Source organism: Sceloporus occidentalis, unplaced genomic scaffold (assembly GCF_023333645.1).
Source record: "Sceloporus occidentalis isolate IW3139 unplaced genomic scaffold, rSceOcc1.0.p SCAF_6, whole genome shotgun sequence".
Lineage (NCBI taxonomy): Eukaryota > Metazoa > Chordata > Lepidosauria > Squamata > Phrynosomatidae > Sceloporus > Sceloporus occidentalis.
The window spans coordinates 43,882,763-43,901,158 of record NW_028316986.1 but is presented as its reverse complement, the minus strand read 5'-3'; the positions used below and the strand labels follow the sequence as shown (position 1 = coordinate 43,901,158).

The 18,396-nt window shown below is 43.8% G+C and overlaps 1 protein-coding gene across 1 annotated transcript in view; it reads left to right on the top strand.

The window, feature by feature from the left end:
- The window catches only part of LOC149310682 (EH domain-containing protein 3-like), a 30,541-nt gene extending 12,507 nt beyond the window's left edge, over positions 1 to 18,034 (top strand). The window contains exons 3-6 of the mRNA XM_089528347.1: positions 6,886 to 6,983; positions 11,291 to 11,703; positions 14,841 to 15,005; positions 17,507 to 18,034. Of these exons, the coding sequence (XP_089384473.1) occupies positions 6,886 to 6,983; positions 11,291 to 11,703; positions 14,841 to 15,005; positions 17,507 to 18,034 (1,204 nt within the window). The remainder of the gene's footprint in view (positions 1 to 6,885; positions 6,984 to 11,290; positions 11,704 to 14,840; positions 15,006 to 17,506) is intronic.
- The last annotated feature ends 362 nt before the right edge of the window (positions 18,035 to 18,396 follow it).

Genomic DNA, 18,396 nt, shown 5'->3' with positions numbered 1-18,396 from the left:
GGGGCAGATTGTACGGAAGGAGGCGATCCCTTAAGTAAGTTGGGCCCAAGCCATGGAAGGCTTGGGAATGACAAATACCTTGTACTGTGCCTGGAAATGAATAGGCAGCCAGTGGAGTGATTTTAATATAGATGTAATATGGTCACTCCTAGTTGTTCCTGTAATCAATCTCATGTAATCTCATGATATATCCAAATCACAATAGACTCAGGCGCGTTACAGATGGGCCCATGAGGTGCCGTCATCGTGCCGTCATTACGCGTGAGGGGCGGCGCTTCCTGATGTGCCTTGCCCCTCGCGCGTAATGACTATGTCAAAATGGCGGCACCGCATACAGATGGGCACCACCATTTTGACGTAGCAGACACTCTGCATCCGCATGTTGCACGGCAGAAATGACGCCGCGAGTGCGCGCTTTGGCACTTGCGGCGTCTCTTCCGGGCCGCAGAAAGGAGCGCGAAAATCGCACTCCTTCTTTGCAGCGTCCGGGAACCGTGCCGTTTGGCTGCTGCGGTTCCCGGATGCTGCAACCGGCGGCGGCGCGAGACTACCCCTTCTGGGCCATCTGTAACGTGCCCAAGTTTAGTTATTTTGATTTCTAGTAAGAATTCAGACGTGATGTGTTCTGCGATCAATTTATTGTTTATTTTGGCCATCTATGGGATCTGTAGAACTTTTTCCAGATCCACATTTCAATGAGTTGATTCTTTTCCCATAAACGTTCTTCAGTGTCCATCTTTCACAAATATACATAGAAATTAAAAATACTGGCAATAGGATGCATTAAACTCATGGGTAGGTAAGAAGGAATGAAAGAAGGAAGGAAGGAAGGCTGGTGAGGAGAAGGATTCATTAAAAATTAGGAAAATGTCTCCTCTCAAGTTGCCATTTTCATCTCATTTACCACTGGCTCTGCTAGCTAGGGCTGATGGGAGTTGTAGTCCAGAAATATCTGGAAGAACATATGTTTTCTGCTTCTGCACTAGTTGAAATATCTTGATGTAGCTTCACTGACTGGAAATGTCATGTCAGGAATCAGGGATGAGATGAGAATAAAATTAGTATATGGGATTCATTTCTCAGCAATAGCTGCACTTAACCCAAAGTATAAAATGTGTGCTGTGCAAAGGTGTTACTGATTGTTTATTGTAATTCTTGGAAGTTGGTAAAATATTCTTAATAACATAAGCCTTACAAGACTCTTAATGTACTTATTTATCAAAATGGCATGTTTGTAGTAGGTGGGGTTAATTAATACACATATGTATGTTAAAAAGGGAGGCAGAGAAGAAGAAATGGCAAACTGCACACATTTGGGAATTAATTTTCAAAATCCACATAATTAAATTGGAGCTCAAGAAGCATGGGTCACAGGACAAATTGAAGAAGACAAACAAGAACTGAACAGATATACAAAAGCCTTCCCATTACTGTTCAATTCAGCCTATGCAAGGGAAATTTAAATGCCCACAGTGTTCAAGTCCACATGAATAATGTAAAACTGTCTACACCAGTCATTACCAACCTGGTGCTTTCCTCCAAGATGCTTTGGCCTGTAATTCCATCATCCCAGTCCAGCATACTCATGATAACAGGAGAGGTAGGGCAACATAACTGGACAGTACAGGAAGCAGTCTACAGTATTTCTGGCAAATGCAAATAGCTTGAAAAAAACATTCCTGAAAGCAAAGAAAGCCTTGTGTTTTGAATGGAGGCAAAAATATGTCTGGCAGAAGATTAATTCTTATCAACTTCAAATTATTTTGTTGTTGTTATATGCCTTCAAGTTGTTTCCGACTTATGATGACCCTAAGGCAATCCTGTCATGGGGTTTTCTTGACAAGATTTGTTCAGAAGAAGTTTCCCAGAGCATGTCACTTGCCCAAAGTCACCCAGTGGGGTTATAGCCTTGTAATTTTTTAATTGTAGAAAATATCATAAATGCAGTGTGGATAAGTTTATTACAGAGGTGAGGAGACCATTACCTGTGAGCTGCATGAAGCCCTCAAGGCCTTCTGCACCTTGTAGAGAGTACTGGGAAACTTTCCCATGTTTGAACATCATCAAGAGCTGCTTCATGTATCTTTCCTGAACTGGGTATTGCTTTCTGATGCCAGTGATGGAAGATACTGCTGTGCAAAGTTACATGTCCAAGCAAAAACTGCAGGCAGTTTCATTTTGCAATTTGCAATGATGTACTAGTATTCTACAGAAATCCCTTAATGCGAAATTCCCTTCCCCCAGTTATTAAGAAAGTGGGTTTTAGTACTGATTGTGGCCGGTTACAGACCGGCACTTTAGTGTGTGATGAGCACGCACTAGGGTTACATAAGGGCGGTGCTTCTGCACCTCCCTAACCCTAGTGCGTGCTTGTCACACACTAAACGGCGGCGGCCCTTCTATACGGCCGCCGCCGTGAGGACGTCACGGCCGCGCCGCCTCTAGACAGGGTGGCACGGACATGACGTCCTCGCTCCGCGCCAGGGTGCTTAGTGGGCCCTGAACACGGAGCAGGAAGGAGCTCCGTTTCGGAGCTCCTTCCTGGTTTAGTCCGCTGGGCGCAGCCTTCAGACAGCTTCGCCCAGCGGAGTAAAAGAGAAAGGGGCCAAGCGGCCCCTTTCTCTTCTCCCCGCCGCCGCAGGGTGTCCTTGGGGCTTGAAGCCCCAGGGACACCCCTTTTCAGGCTGCGGGGAAGCGGCGTTTTGCTGCTTCCCCGTAGCCTGAAAAGCGGCAGATTGGGGCCTCAGCGGCTGCTGCTCTGCACACTGAGGCCCCGATACTCCGGGGAAAGGGGCGGGTGCAGACTGCCCCAAATGGGCGGTCTATAACCCGTCACCGAGACATCCTGATGACTAAAGAACTCTAGCAAAGCAAACTAGAGCAAGACAGGAGATCGGCAGTAGGTGGTTTTCAGATAGCATAGTGGGGATTTCCCACTGTGCGTTGCATGGCACCTAAAGCACCTATACAGATCTGCACCTATCTAGGTTGCATTTCTACATTTTAAAAAATCCAAACGATGCAGCTCTTGTTCACGTCTATTTCCTGTGAATTCCCAGGACTACCTGCAATGTTTTAAACCCAGGTCCAGAAGTTTTATGGGTGGGAGGGGTCTGCTCCTATGATTTTCTGATACAGGCAGGGGTTAACACTCATGCTGTCTCTATTTTATAGTGTTCTCCTTTACTATTGGGTAGCCCCACTGATAATGCTGTGAATGGGTGTGTGGTCTCAGAAAAACTTCCTTCCCCCATTACAGTTCCTGGGGACAGTCCAGGAGTTACTGAGGTCCAAAACACACTGCAGAAATAATCTAGTTTGAGACCACTTTAACTGTCCTGGCTCAACGCTAGGGAATTAGACTGGATCAATTTGAATTGATAAATACTGAGGACGTGGACAAGCTCCTTAGTAGTTTGAAAAAGATGACCTGCCCTCTCGACTCATGTCCATCCTGGCTGGCTGTCCAGGGGGGTGATACAATAAAGCTGATGCTGAAAAATATAATCAATCCATCCTTCAGGGAGGGTGCCCTGCCTTCCTGTCTTAAGGAGACAGGAGTCAGACCACTCTTTAAAAAGTCCTCCCTGGACCCCCTGGATAGAAATAATTATAGGTCAGTCTCATTGTTGCCATTCTTGGGCAAGGTGATCAAGAGGGCGGTAGCCAATGTACTACAGGTAGTCTTGGAGGAAAGCAATTTTCTGGATCCATTTCAAACCGGATTCAGGACGGGATACGGAGTTGAGACTGCCATTGTTGCCTTAGATGATGATCTCCATCTGAGCATTAATAGGGGAAGTGTGACCCTATTGATGCTCTTGGACCTCTCAGCGGCCTTCGATACCATTGACCATGGTATTCTTCTGGAACACCTGAGAGAACTGGGAATTGGAGGCACTGCTTTGCAGTGGTTCTGTTCCTATCTCTCAGGTAGATTCCAGATGGTGATGCTGGGAGACAGTTGCTCCTCTAAAGAGAGCTAAAATTTGGTGTCCCCTGGGGCGCCATCCTGTCTCCCATGCTGTTCAACATTTACATGAAGCCACTGGGTGAGATCATCCGGAGACATGGGGTGGGGTGTTATCGGTACACTGACGAAACCAAAATATACTTCTCTATGTCTCAGACTGATGGCATCTGCCTGTCTTGGGGTGGTAATGGGCTGGATGAGGGAAAACTGACTCAAGCTAAATCCAGGTAAAATGGAGGTACTCGTTATAGGAAACCTGAACCCGGGAATGGAGTTATGTCAGCCAGTTCTGGATGGGGTCACACTTCCTCTGAAGGACTCTGTCTGCAGGCTGGGGGTGCTTCTCGACTTGTTGCTTCACCTGACAGCTCAGGTGGATGCAACAGTCAGGAGCACCTGTTATCAGCTTCGGCTGACACGCCAGATGCACCTCTTCCTGTAACCGGGAGACCTTGAAACAGTAGTACATGCACTGGTAACCTCTCTATTGGACTTCTGTAATGTGCTCTACATGGGGCTACCCTTGTGCCAAGTTCGGAAACTTCAACTGGTGCAAAACATGGCAGCCAGACTGATTATGGGTACTTCTCGTAATGATCATATAACACCAGTTTTGAAGTCCCTTCACTGGCTGCCAATTAGTTTCCAGGCAAGGTACAAGGTGTTGATTACCTTTAAAGCCCTACATGGCTTGGGTCCAGAATACTTAAGGGAATGCCTTCTTCCGTACTGTCCACCCTGCACACTAAGGTCCTCGGGGGAAATTTACTTCAGTCTAAAGGATCTAGACTAACTTCAGTCACCCAGAGGGCCTTTTCCACTGTTGCTCCGAAGCTATGAAATAACCTGCTGGAGGAGATCCGTCACATTTCTACACTTACAGCCTTTAAGAAAGCTCTTATGATGGATCTTTTCCAGCAGGCCTTCCCAACATAGCTCCTCTCCCCGTATACTGTGATATACTGTGATTTACGTTGCTCTGTCCACCAATTCTTCCCTTAATTTTAACACTATTGTATTTTATCGTGTTTAAATGCTGATTATTTAACCGTAATTTTAGTATTGGGATGGGGGGTTGGGAAGGGACTAATTTTTAATTTAATTTTATTTTATATGTATTTTTATTGTTGTAACCCACCGGGATTCCTTGTGAATAATAATAATAATAATAATAATAATAATGTTTATTTGTATCCTGCCTCTCCCTGTATTGGATTGAGGCAGGTAACAACAAACAAAAACAATAAAATCAAACATTTATTATTTATTATTATTCCGGGAATAGTAGTTTGTGAGACATTTAGCCTTCTCTGTCAAAAAGCTCTGGTGCCACAATACACTACAATTCCCAGGATTGCCTAGCACTGATGCAGGGCAGTTAAAATGATCTCAAACTGGATTATTTCTGCAGCAGCCATGTACGTCTCCTGGGTTTATCTAATACTGTAGTTGTTTAGATGCCTGTATCAGATATACCAGAGAGAACAGTCTGTTTAATGATGTATGTGTATGTGTTGTTTCATTGTGGCCAAATCTGCCTTCTGACCTTTCTGGCATTTTTATTAGTATGGTGCTCTCGTTCTCGCAGATGCTCACTAGCTGAGATGACTGAAGGTCAGGCTCCTGTGGGGAAACACTTAAAAGAAGGAAAAACAAACATGTTTGTAGAGGAATTTAAAATGACACGTGAACATATTTCTCTCCACAGCACACTTGAATAATTGGAGTTAGGGATGGAGGGTGGGATTCTCATGTCCTTGGCATGAGGCCTATATTTAATATTTGTTTTGAACAACTAAATAATTGTTACACTCTTTCCAAAATATTCATGATATTATGCTCCAAGCAAAGGAAGATAGAATTGTTCTGTTGCCTTGCTTTTATATTGAGAGCCCAACTTAGTGACACTCACTAAGTGAGGAGACAGGTGTGGGTGCACACAGTGGCTACAATCCTATACAGTTCAGTTCAGAGTAGCATAATAGTTCCACATATGGACCTACACTATGTTGAAGCATATACCTCTCCCCCCAATTTACCATACTGTCTCCAAACCCCATTGCACAATGATGCTGTGCCTTTTGGGGAGGGGGCAGGATTAGAGAAGCATCTGGCTACACCCCCATAGCCGGATGCAATACTATTACAACAGCACCGAGATCTGCTGGGTTCCTCCCCAAATCTCAGTGCTGATGTAATCATTTTGCCTCTGATTACAGAGATGGAGCCAGACATTTGTCTCATGCTACCTGCTTCTCATAAGGCACTGTAGTGGTTGCAGTGCAAGAAAGTTGGGCACTGGAGAGAGAGAAAGAGAACAGCAACCTCCACAGTACCCAAAAAAGGAACATACACAGAAGGGAAACGTGTACAGTTGGATCTCTGTATCCATTGATTCTGCCTCCACCGATTCAACCATTTGTGGTCTGAAAAAAATCAAAAACAAAATTCCAGAAAGCAAATGTTGATTTTGTGATTTTATATAAGGGACTCCATTTTACTGCCCTATTGAATATAATGGGACTTGAACAGCTATAGATGTCCACGGGGGTGGGGTGGGGTGTCCTTCACCAGTGGATACTAAGGCCCCACTGTATGTCCCTAATAGAATGCCAGCCATAGTTTCTGGCCTACAACACCTCTTCATGACTGGCTAACTCCCATGATGAGATACCCTGGACATTTTCCAGCTATTTCCAGAGTTTGGAAGTGTTACTCTTTGGAGTCTGGTTCTCAGATCCCATAGTTGGCATGGCCATACTGGTTGTAGGATTGTTGGAATTATAGTTCAGTAGAGATTTCCAAAAAGAATTAAAGGAGACAGATTAATTCTTACTCTAAATATTATCCATTCTTTCCCCCTTTCTTTACTTGGCTGTGAAATTTTGTCATGTCCTTTGTTTTCTCTGTAGATTTGTATGTGCTCAGCTGCCGAACCCAGTACTGGAAAGCATCAGTATTATTGATACTCCAGGAATCCTTTCTGGGGAGAAACAAAGAATCAGCCGAGGTAAAGTCAAGGAACAATTTCCTGTCATGAAACATGGGTACATAGTTTAAGTCTTGAAGACTTGTTTCAAAATGTAAATCAAATCAAATAGCTATTTGTATGTAGAGAGATCTTGTAGCACCTTTGAAACTAACTGAAAGAAACAAGTTGGCAGCATGAGCTGTTGTAGACTTCAGTCTACTTCCTCAGATACTTTTGGACTTTCAGTTAGTCTCAGAGGTGCTACAAGATCTCTCTACATACTGTTTCTACAGACTAACACAGCTATATCTTTGAAGTCTACCAAATAGCTATTTTATTATTATTATTATTAAGCTTTATTTATATAGCGCTGTAAATTTACACAGCACTGTACATACAATCTTTTACTTAGATGGTTCCCTGCCCTCAGGCTTACAATCTAAGAAGACATGACACAAAAGGGGAAGGGAGTGGAGGATGGAGCCAGAAGCCTTCTGGAAAGGGCTCAGTTCCTTTGGGGACGCCTGGTGGGATTGGCCCACCCCCTCTCTCCCTCAGAAGCTATTTATTTTGTTATTGTTGTTTCCAACTTATGGCAACCCTAAGGTGATCCAATTACGGGGCTTTCTTAGCAATATTTGTTTGGGGGGGGTTGCTTTTCCTCTGTCTGAGGCTGAGAGAATGTGACTTGACCAAGGTCATCCAGAGGATTTTCATGGCTAAGCAGTAATTTGAACCCTAGTCACCAGAGTCATAGTCCAATGCTCAAATCACTACATCACACTGGTTCTCAGATATTTCTATGCTGGACATATTTGTAGAATTCTATGGATTTGATCACAAGCATTGGCTGCATTCAGGGATGTGCAAGAGATCCAACTCAGTGAGCTTTTTATGCAAACTATTCCAGACCTTGAGCAAATCACACTCTCCACTTCAGAGAAAGGCAAAGGCAAAAACTCTGAACAAATCTTGCCAAGGAAATCCTGTGATAGCATGACTGTATGAAAGTGCACAGTAAATTAGTTGCATGAATATTTTGTAATATGAGACTTTGCTATTAATACTGCAAAAATCATACTTTTAGACTTTGCTAATAATGTTAATAATGTTGCAAAAAATTGTAAGATATCGCATAAAAAACTTTGCAGACTAGATGACTCATATATTGATTATTCAAAGACATAGCCGTGTTTGTGGATCAGAATGCAAAAGAATCTTGTAGCACTTTTTTGAGACTAAATAAGAGAAAGAAGTTTGTATCATAAGCTTTCATAGACTGCGTCTACTTGGTCATAGCCATATAATTATTAGTGAATTTTAATCTCAATATTAATATCAATATTGGTCACACCAAAGGCTGCATGCTGGCCTCTTATGCCTATGTAGCCATTTAGCTGGACAGTATAGCCAATAAGAGAAACAGTGTTTACTTCAGCACTGAATCGTTTTGACAGAATATCTTTTAGGACCAGTTCTTCAATCAGTGATTTAGCTGTAAATGCCAAAAATATGGGTACTCTTCCCAACTTGGCCTCTAAGCATTACTTGGGGAGGGGGGGATATCTGGGGAATACTTGAAAGGTATAACATATACACCCAAATCTGGCCTAGAATGGGTGGCATGGCTGCAAAACTAACAGAGTAATAGGAATCAAAAGGTGGGATCAGGAAAGAAGTTTATTTTCTGGAAACAGGCTTTTAAAATACTAACGTGATCATTGGAAAACATTGAAACATAACTCTCTTCTTGTATAATTATTTCCCTATCTATGCATGACTGAAATTACTCTACTCAGTCATGTTTGAATCAGTCCATTCTGGAATGTCTTCTGCATTGCTTTGTCTTGGTAAAATGTTAGTACTGGAAGTCTGACACAGGCACATCTTTCTTGGCTCCTGAAAGAGTACAAATGCACTGCTGTGGAAAGTCACTTGCTTTGGAAATGCTTATGTTAGGCAGAATGTTCACACTGTGTCCCTTTTGCTCTATGTTTGTTTAAATTTTGGAAAAAGGGAAACAAAGAGCCATTCGTCTGGAGCAGAAGTTCCTGATTAGCCTGGTTACACACACTTTTCTAGGGTAGTACAGTGGGATTCCTTTCCATCACAAAAATAGACTGGTATGAAATATAGAGCTGGTGTCAGCCAGCTCTAGGGACATAATCAAATAACACCCTGCATGTAACGTCCCCCGTATACAACATTGAAATAGAACTCAGTAGAACAACATTCCCCACTATGCAAAAAATGCTGGCTGGCAATAATAGAATTTGTAATATAAGACAGCAAGAGGACATCATAAGACTATTTGGAATATATACCAGTAGAGTAAAGTAAGCTAGTATTCAAAGGCTTTCATGGCCAGCATCCATAGTTTTTTGTGGTTTTTTCTGGGCTATGTGGCCATGTTCTAGAACATTTTTTTCCTGACGTTTCGCCAGCATCTGTGGCTGGCATCTTCTGAGGATGCCAGCCACAGATGCTGGTGAAACATCAGGAAGAAACTCTTCTAGAATATGGCCACATAGCCCAGAAAAACTCACAAAAAACCTAAGCTAGTATTGTGAATTTTTTACTGTTGAAAAGCTTGGATGTCTGTAGTCCATTAAAAAGGAAAGACTATTGTTTCAAGAAATCCATTCACACACAGTGCATTAAGTCTACCTCATGTATAAATCAAGGGCAGGTACTGAGGCCAAAATTATGGATTATGATATGAGCCATGGATAAGTCAAGGGTAAAACTTAGAGGCACATAACAAAGGATCTAAAGCAAATCTTCATTCAAACCTTCCCAAACCAGAAGGGGGGGGGGGGATTAGCCAAAATGGCAGCCAGAAGTAAAATCGCACCACTTCAAGCATGCTGAAATGTTCCCGTCCTACCCATCAAGTTTGCAAAGTAAATAAAAATGGCCCAGCCCTGAGTTCTGTTGCCCATCCCTGCATTACAGGGACTTCAGGTGTTACCTGCCTCCCTCAGATTAGGAGAAAAAGAAGCAGAATGCAACCCCAGAAAAGGAGGAACATAACAAATTATAAGCATAGCCATCTCCACATAGATGTAGAAGAGAAAGAAGTAACACTAAGGGACTATCTATGTGCCTATTGCCTCACTCTGAACTAACCCAGCTACTTCAAACTATTTAACACAGTGCCATTGCTTTAATTACCAAACTGAGGAAGGGTACCTTAGCATAAGCATTATTTTGCAAATGGTGCAAGATTACTGATTAACTATAATGATTTAAAGACTGACCAATGGAATAGGGGAGCTGGGAGAGAAGCACAAACCTTCGAGATGGTCCCGAAAGAGAAACCTTTAAAAGCCTCCTTGCAACATGAGGGTTGAGTTTTGCCTTTGTCTGCCTTTGAGGCTGTCTGCCCTGAGGTAGACCATACGGGGCTGGTAGAGCTGGACAATGGAGTCCAGGCTCCCAGCTGTTCAGAAACATCAAGGACTACAAATCCCATCTGAGCTGTAAGTAAGGTTAGGACTCTGTACTAGTTAGTGGTGTTAGATTTTTGGTTTATTTTACTGGCTTGGCTGAAATGACTGCATTCTGTAACTTACATTTCTGTTGTGCCTGTGGGACAAGTGGTCCTACATGTAGTGATGCCTTTTGCTCAGGAACTCCTTAGGTAGAATAAAGCTTTTCTTTAAAGTACCTTGCCTCTCTCACACTCCTTTTTCATTTGCCTTAACTCAGCTAGTTCTTTCTTAAGTTGGCAAGGGAAAGTATATGGGGAATTACTTAGCAAAATCATGGTGTACTGCTAAGACGGGGGGGGGGGGGGTAATTCACCAGTTGGTGGCAGCTGTTTGGAAAGGTGGTCTCAAGGGATCCCATCCAGTTCAGCAGGAGTGGAAGGCGGACCCAGAGGACCTTCAATGGTGTCTTCTGTGTTCAAAGAGCCACAACAGGGTAGCAGCATTTGGTTCTGTGCCCACAGAACATCATAACAATATAAATAATGGAGATTATCACACAGAGGAGGCAAGCATCCTTCTCCTGTCATTAAATCATGTTAATCATGCAATCAGTGGGGAAGATTATCATACCCCATGCACTTCTCCCATTCTTCTCCCATTTGTAAACAGTAATGGACCTGTCATTTGGTATTAACATGATTAACACAATGGGGTGGATGCTTGCCTCCTGTGTGATCATCTCCAATGTCTCTATGAAGATAGCAAGACTTATAATGGTTGCACAGAACACTTGGTTATGTTTTCTCCACTCTACAATATTTTAATATTTTTGGTTTGATGAGCATGTGTGAATATATATCATATGGGCATTGACTCTTTGTTATGGGAATCTCTTCTTTCTTTTCCCAATAGGCTATGATTTTGCTGCTGTCCTAGAATGGTTTGCAGAGAGGGTTGACCGCATCATTCTTCTCTTTGATGCCCACAAGCTAGACATCTCAGATGAATTCTCAGATGTCATCAAAGCCTTGAAAAACCATGAGGATAAAATGAGGGTTGTACTTAACAAAGCAGACCAGATTGAGACCCAGCAGCTTATGAGGGTTTATGGTGCTCTCATGTGGTCTCTGGGGAAGATTGTCAACACCCCTGAGGTGGTCAGGGTCTACATCAGTTCCTTCTGGTCACACCCACTGCTTATCCCAGATAATCGGAAGCTCTTTGAGGCTGAGGAGCAAGACCTCTTCAGAGACATCCAAAGCTTGCCTCGCAATGCAGCCCTTCGGAAATTGAACGATCTTATTAAACGGGCACGGCTGGCTAAGGTGAGGACTGGTGGCTACCCTGAAGGGCTAATCTTGCTGTTTAAAGGACATTGTGTTCCAAGGAGGTAGTTCTACTTACTGTACTTCAGTCAAATGAGGTTCATTTGGTTTTGGTACAAGTGGGGCCTTCTTTGTTGCAACACTCACCATGTGGAATGATCTTCCCATTTCGATCATATGGTGCCCAGTGCAGAATTGATTGCTTGGGTGGTTCTCTCTCTGCCGTTTGTCATCAGCCTAAGGCCTTTTGTCATCAGGCTAAGACCTACTTAAACAGGCTTTCCATTTTTAACCAGTTGGGATAGTGCAATGGACAAATTTTGATGTCTTTTCAATTGTTTAAAACAAATATTTTAAGTGATTTGTATTTAATGCTTTTAAAATATATTTCAGGATGTTTTAGCAGTATTTTTTTAAGGTAGGGTGTGAGCTGTTTTTGGTCTTTTATCAGAGAAAAGCAGGATATTAAATAAATTAATAAAACCATCAACTATCTTCCTAACCTTTAACATTGCCATCACTCCTGAGGATTTTAATCAAATATTTTACTGATTTGTTATTGTTTTGTTAATGCATTCATCAATGTTATTGAATTTTATTGGCTTTTACTATTGCAAAACTTTTTTTATTTTTTACAAAGGAAAGCACAATTTTAAAAATTCTTAAATAAGTATATATTTTTGTAATCAAACACAAAAGGACAATTAAAACAATTAAACAACTTAAAGCATATTGAAACCTGTTAATTGTACTTTCTTGTACAATAGCTTAGTCCTAATATGGAGAAATTAGCAGAAATCACGATAATGGGATCCTAGTTTATAAATCAGGGGTCGGCAACCCCCGGCCTGCAGGCCGTATGCAGCCCGCAGAGACAGCAGGACCAGCCCCAGCCCGGTCCTGTTGCTGCTGCTGCCGCCGCCAAGGCCACCTCCTCCTCCTTCTCCTCCTCCTCCTCCTCCTGGGCAGTGCACGGGGCTAGGATGGAGGAGCTCATCCCCTTTGGCCAGCCGGCCATTGGCCAGCTGGCCAAAGGGGACGGGCTCCTCTTGAGTGCGCTGCCCGGGAGGAGGAGGAGGAGGAGGAGGACTTCCATGGGGTCCTTCTCGGCCCATGCAGCCCCAGGCCTCTCCCTCTGGAGGGAGGCCTGGGGCTGTAAGGGCCGAAATGGAGCTCGCGGAAGCGGCCTGCCGCCTCCGCAGGCTCCCCCAGGGCCCTTGCGGCCCCAGGCCTCTCCCTCTGGAGGGAGGCCTGGGGCCGCAAGGGCCTCCGGAGGGAGAGGCCTGGGGCCACAAGGGCCCTGGGGGGAGCCCGTCGGGGCGGCAGACCACTTCCGTGGGCCCCTTCTCTGCCCGTGCGGCTCCAGGCCTCCCTCCAGAGGGAGAGGCCTGGGGCCGCAAGGGCCCTGGGGGGAGCCCACGGAGGTGGCAGGCCGTTTCCGCAGGCTCCATTCGGCCCTTGCGGCCCCAGGCCTCCCTCCGGAGGGAGGCCTGGGGCCACATGGGCTGCGAAGGGGCCCGCGGACGTGGCCTGACGCCTCCTGGGCTCCTCCACGGCCCTTGGAGCACTTTCAGCCAAAGGGAAGAGCCGAAGGGAAAGGCCTGCGACGGGTGCCCAAGCCCTTCCCTTCAGCCTCCCTCCCCTTCAGCCGAAAGGGCCCCTTGGAGCCCTTTCGGCCAAAGGGAAGGGCCTGGGACAGGTGCCCAAGCCCTTCCCTTTGGCCTCCCTCCCCTTCAGCCGAAAGGGCCCCTTGGAGCCCATTCGGCCGAAGGACGGGACAGAGGAGGAGAGGGTGGTCACACGCCTCCTCCTCCCCACGGGGCTTCGGTGGAAGTTCCGCCCCCGGCATGCGCCTCCGCCTCCGGAAGGTGGAAGCTCCACCCCCGGCACATGGCCCCGCCCCCAGAGGGTGGAAGCTCCACCTCCCCGGCTTCAACTCCCACAGTTGTCTTGAGGTATAGCAACCCGGCCCCCGGCTCAAAAAGGTTGCCTACCCCTGACATAGAGGATGCAAGGAGATTTTAAAACCCAAAGCAACAAAAAATGAGGGACCATTGGGGGTACATTGAGGGCATTGGGGTACACTTTAGCCAGCTCTCACCCATGGAATTATTGGCACCTTGGGTCCTGTCCTGGGAGAAAGGTGGGATAAAAATAAATAAATAAATAAATAAAATAAGAAACCCAATAGGACTTTTCTCATATTTTACTGATAATTATTGGGTTTTAAAAAGAAGAGTCAGTCCAGAAGTGTCTTGAACCTCTCTGGGATGGGGACTAAAAATAGAAACAACTTCCTAAGTAATAGTTTTATTCTCGGGGGGGGGGGGGGGGATAGGTGTGAGATTTGATTATATGAATAGATTTTTTTCAAGGCAAGGGTCTGAGAAGGTATGACTGTCCAAAGAAACCTAGTGATCCTCACAACTGAGTAGAGATTCAAGTCTAAAGCACCCAATCCTGTTCTGACAAATATCCCATTTTCATGCTGGCTCTCAGATGTAATAGGTTGTTTGTTTACCTTATTTTTGTTGATTTTGTTATTCTTAAGAATCGGCATGGCATAGTGGTTTCAGTGTTGAACTATGACTCTGGAGATCAGGGTTAAATTCCCAGCTCAGCCATAAAACCCACTGGGTCACCTTGGGCAGGTCACATGCTCTTGGCCTCAAAGGAAGGCAATAGCAAACCTCTCCTGAACAAATCTTGCCAAGAAAATCCATAAGTTTGCCTTAGGGTCTCCATATATCAGAAATGACTTTAAGGCACTCAACATCAAATCTGTTGTTTTAAAGGTTTTTTTCCTCCTTTTTTCAAAAAACAGGATTGGCATGGAGCTGATAACTTGCAGTTCTCTAATGTGTACACCTTGTTCAAACATGAAGCTTTCTGTCTGGCGTTAAACACATTACAGTCTTTCAACCCAGACTTACAGAGATGATAAATTAAGCAAGAATGTTAAAAGTAACATGCTGCAGAAAAGGAGAATACACACACGCACATGCACACACAATAGAAAATGAGAGTAAAGTGTATATCATCAGATTTATGGATGCATGTTCTGGATAGCATATTGCTGCTCTTTGGTGCAAAGATATACATACAAACACACACACTAACTTTTGTGATGCCCTTAGGTTCATGCTTACATCATTAGCTCACTTAAGAAGGAAATGCCATCAGTGTTTGGTAAAGACCATAAGAAGAAAGAACTTGTGAACAATTTGGGAGTGATCTATGGACGGATTGAGCGGGAGCATCAAATTTCACCAGGAGATTTTCCTAATCTGAAAAAGATGCAGGTAAGTGTGAGAAATCATAGAGCATCTGAGAATGGAGATGATGGAAGAAAAAACACTGCCCAGAATCCTGTTGGAGAGTTATGAGTGTGTAACCTAAAGTTTATCATTTTTATCATTTTATATTTGATGTTTTAATACCTGTTCTAATCCGCCTTGATTCCCTATTGGGAAAACACAGAATATTATTTTTATCAATGGGGGTCCATTCTCCTGTTGCTCGGGAATCAGCTGACTGATATTCCCACCCACCCTCTTGCAAGACCAATCTCCACCATAAAGGGGAATTGCAACAGGGACCCACCTCTTCTGCTTCTTACAATGCAGATCACTTACTGGGGGGGGAGGTGGGAATATCAATCAGCTGCTTCCCAAGTGAGAGGGGAAATGGATCCCCATCAATTGCAGTGACTGTGTCCCAGTAAGTGAAGATTGGGAGGGGGCCAGGTTAGAATTCACTGTGCTATCTGCTTATCTGGAGTAGTTACACATTCATGACTCACCAAAAGGATTCTGGCTGTTCTCTTTCTATCACAATGAATAACCTTGATGCTGCTGGTGTCTCTCCTAGAAAATTTTAGTTTAGAATGAATGCCTGAAGAATTCATTCATTCACTCCTTCATTTGATTTATATCCTGCTTTTGTCATAACATGGGACCCAAAGTGCCTTACAATATAAGTTAAAACAAAATAGCTAAAATACTACACAATACAAAAGTTCAAAAAGCATGAGTCAATCCACTTAAAATTAATTTAAAACAATTAAAAGTATATTAAGCATATATTACATTTTTTTTAAAAACAACAGCATGTCCATTGCACATTTTTCTGTTCCAACCAGTTAAAGGCAGAAGGCCAACCAAGCCCCCCTAGGGTTTTCCGATGATCTTAGGCGACCCCTGTGAAGTGGTTGTGACCCACAGGTTGAGAACTGCTGGTCTAGAAACAGACCAATAGCCAGTGAAGCTGTTTCAACAAGGGGCTTATAGGCTATCTATAACTGACCCTGGTCAGCAGTCTAGATGCAGTATTTTCAGCCTGCTGGGGTTTCTGAGCAGTTTTCAAAGGCATCCCCATGTAGAGTGTGTTACATGGCCAGATCTCACATGTTAAGGAATAGGCAAAGCTAACACCCCAGGAAGTAGGAGGCCATGATATGTTCCAGACCCTTTTTCAAAAAAAAGGGATATTGGAGACTGGGTAGTGATTGTTTAATATGGTTCAGTTCAAGGTGGACTTTTTCAGTAAAGTCCTGACCTTACCATAACCCCTTACCCATTTATTTCCCTTCCAGCTGGTTTTATAAGCCAGGAAGGGCACAGGTCCAGTATTCATGTATGTTTCTCATATCTCTAAAGATCTTGTCCACATTCCCAGGCTTCACAAACTGAAACATATCCAAGACAAACAGGAACCAAGCGCTGCATCTGCAACTTTAACTGATATGGCTCAATGCTATGGAATTCTCGGATTTGTAATTATGTGAGATATTTAGCCTTCTCTGTCAGAGAGCTCTGGTGCCACAACAAACTACAAATCCCTGGCTTTCATAACACTGAGCCCTGGCAGACAAAGTGGTGTCAAACTGCATTAATTCGGCAGTGCAGAAGCAGCCAAGGTTACATTCACAACAATAAGCTCACTTTGTTCTGGTAATATTCCCCACTTGTTTTTCATGGTGGAGTAGGGATTTGAACACTAGTCTCCTAGAGTACTAGTTCAGCACACAAATCACTACTACATCACCCTGGCTCTGCCTGGTTCTTTTACCTGTTGTAAGCTGACTTGGAACCCATCTGGGAGAAAGCTGGGATATAAGTGCAATAAATAAATGAATAAATAATAAATACATGTGACAGTAGTGCACACTGTAAGTGGAACAAAGGAGAGTGAGAGAGAGAATTAGCTTTCATGCACACAGCCCCAGGAGTACAATGAAATTATAGCAGCTATGGCTTCAGCCTGTGGACTGATCCTTGCTTGCTGACTAAGGGGACTTGCAAATTGAGGTTCATAGTTGTAAAGTGACTGTGTATGCAGACTCTTGGACTGTTGTTGGGGCTACCTCTGTTACACTAAATCAGGGGTTGGCAAAGTGTGGCAGTCTCTCTCTCTCTCTTTCTCTTTGTGTGTGTGTGTGTGTGTGCGCACACATGTGTGTACCCACCAAAAAAAAAAAAAAGAAAAAGAAAAAAACCACACAATGCCCAAAAATGATCTTTAGAAGTTGTGGAGGGCATTTTCACCATGTCTAGTTCAAAATAAAATTTTACAAAATGTTGTCCTACACCTACAAAGAAAACTTTGTTTGCCTCAAAATGCCCCCCCCCAATGCCTTCTAGAGGCCAAGGAAGGCCGCCAAAGGTATCACCATGCCCCCTAGAAGGGGGAGTTTTTTTCCCCTATTTTGCAGGGAAACTTCCATCCCTCCAAGGCCACCCCTGCACTAAATAACAAATAAATATCAAAATGTATGCCTCCTTCTGTTTTGTGTGCCTTTCAGGAGTTGCTGCAGGCTCAAGATTTCAGCAAATTCCAACCTATAAAAACCAAGTTACTGGATGCTGTAGATGATATGCTGGCCAATGACATTGCACAGCTCATGATGCTGGTGCGCCAGGAGGAATCCCGCAGGCCTATCCAAATGGTGAAAGGTGGAGCTTTCGAAGGGACACTTCAGGGCCCATTTGGACATGGCTATGGTGAAGGAGCAGGAGAAGGAATTGATGATGCAGACTGGGTGGTAGCCAGAGATAAGCCCATGTATGATGAGATCTTCTACACGCTGTCACCCATTGATGGGAAAATAACTGGTGCTAATGCTAAGAAGGAGCTAGTGAAATCCAAGCTTCCTAACACAGTGTTAGGCAAAATATGGAAACTCTCTGATATTGATAAGGATGGGATGCTGGATGATGAAGAGTTTGCTTTGGCTAATCATCTTGTAAAAGTCAAGTTAGAAGGCCATGAGCTCCCCAGTGACCTCCCAGTTCATCTCATCCCACCATCTAAAAGGAATGTAGCAGAGTAAGAAACCTTGAGAAAGAAATTTAGGAAAGGAGGGACATCTATTGAGGTGTGAGGCCATCTGTGGATTACAAAAGTTTTGCCCTTGCAGGGGAACCTGAAACGAAATTAAATTGAGTAGTTCCTCTTTGTGATTTCCAATTAACTTTATTTTTGTAGCTCTTCCTTCTTGATGTATGTTGTTTAAAAAAAGTGATATCAGGGTTTAAGGGAATGAAGTTTGCTGTGATCTATACATTTTAATGTGGAAAGCTTTATTGTTCAGTACTGGTAAAAATTGTCATTGGATTTGTCTCTGGTGGGACTGGAATCACTGACAGAATCCCAAGCCCCCCTTACCCCAAAAAAGAGAAGATGAAACATACC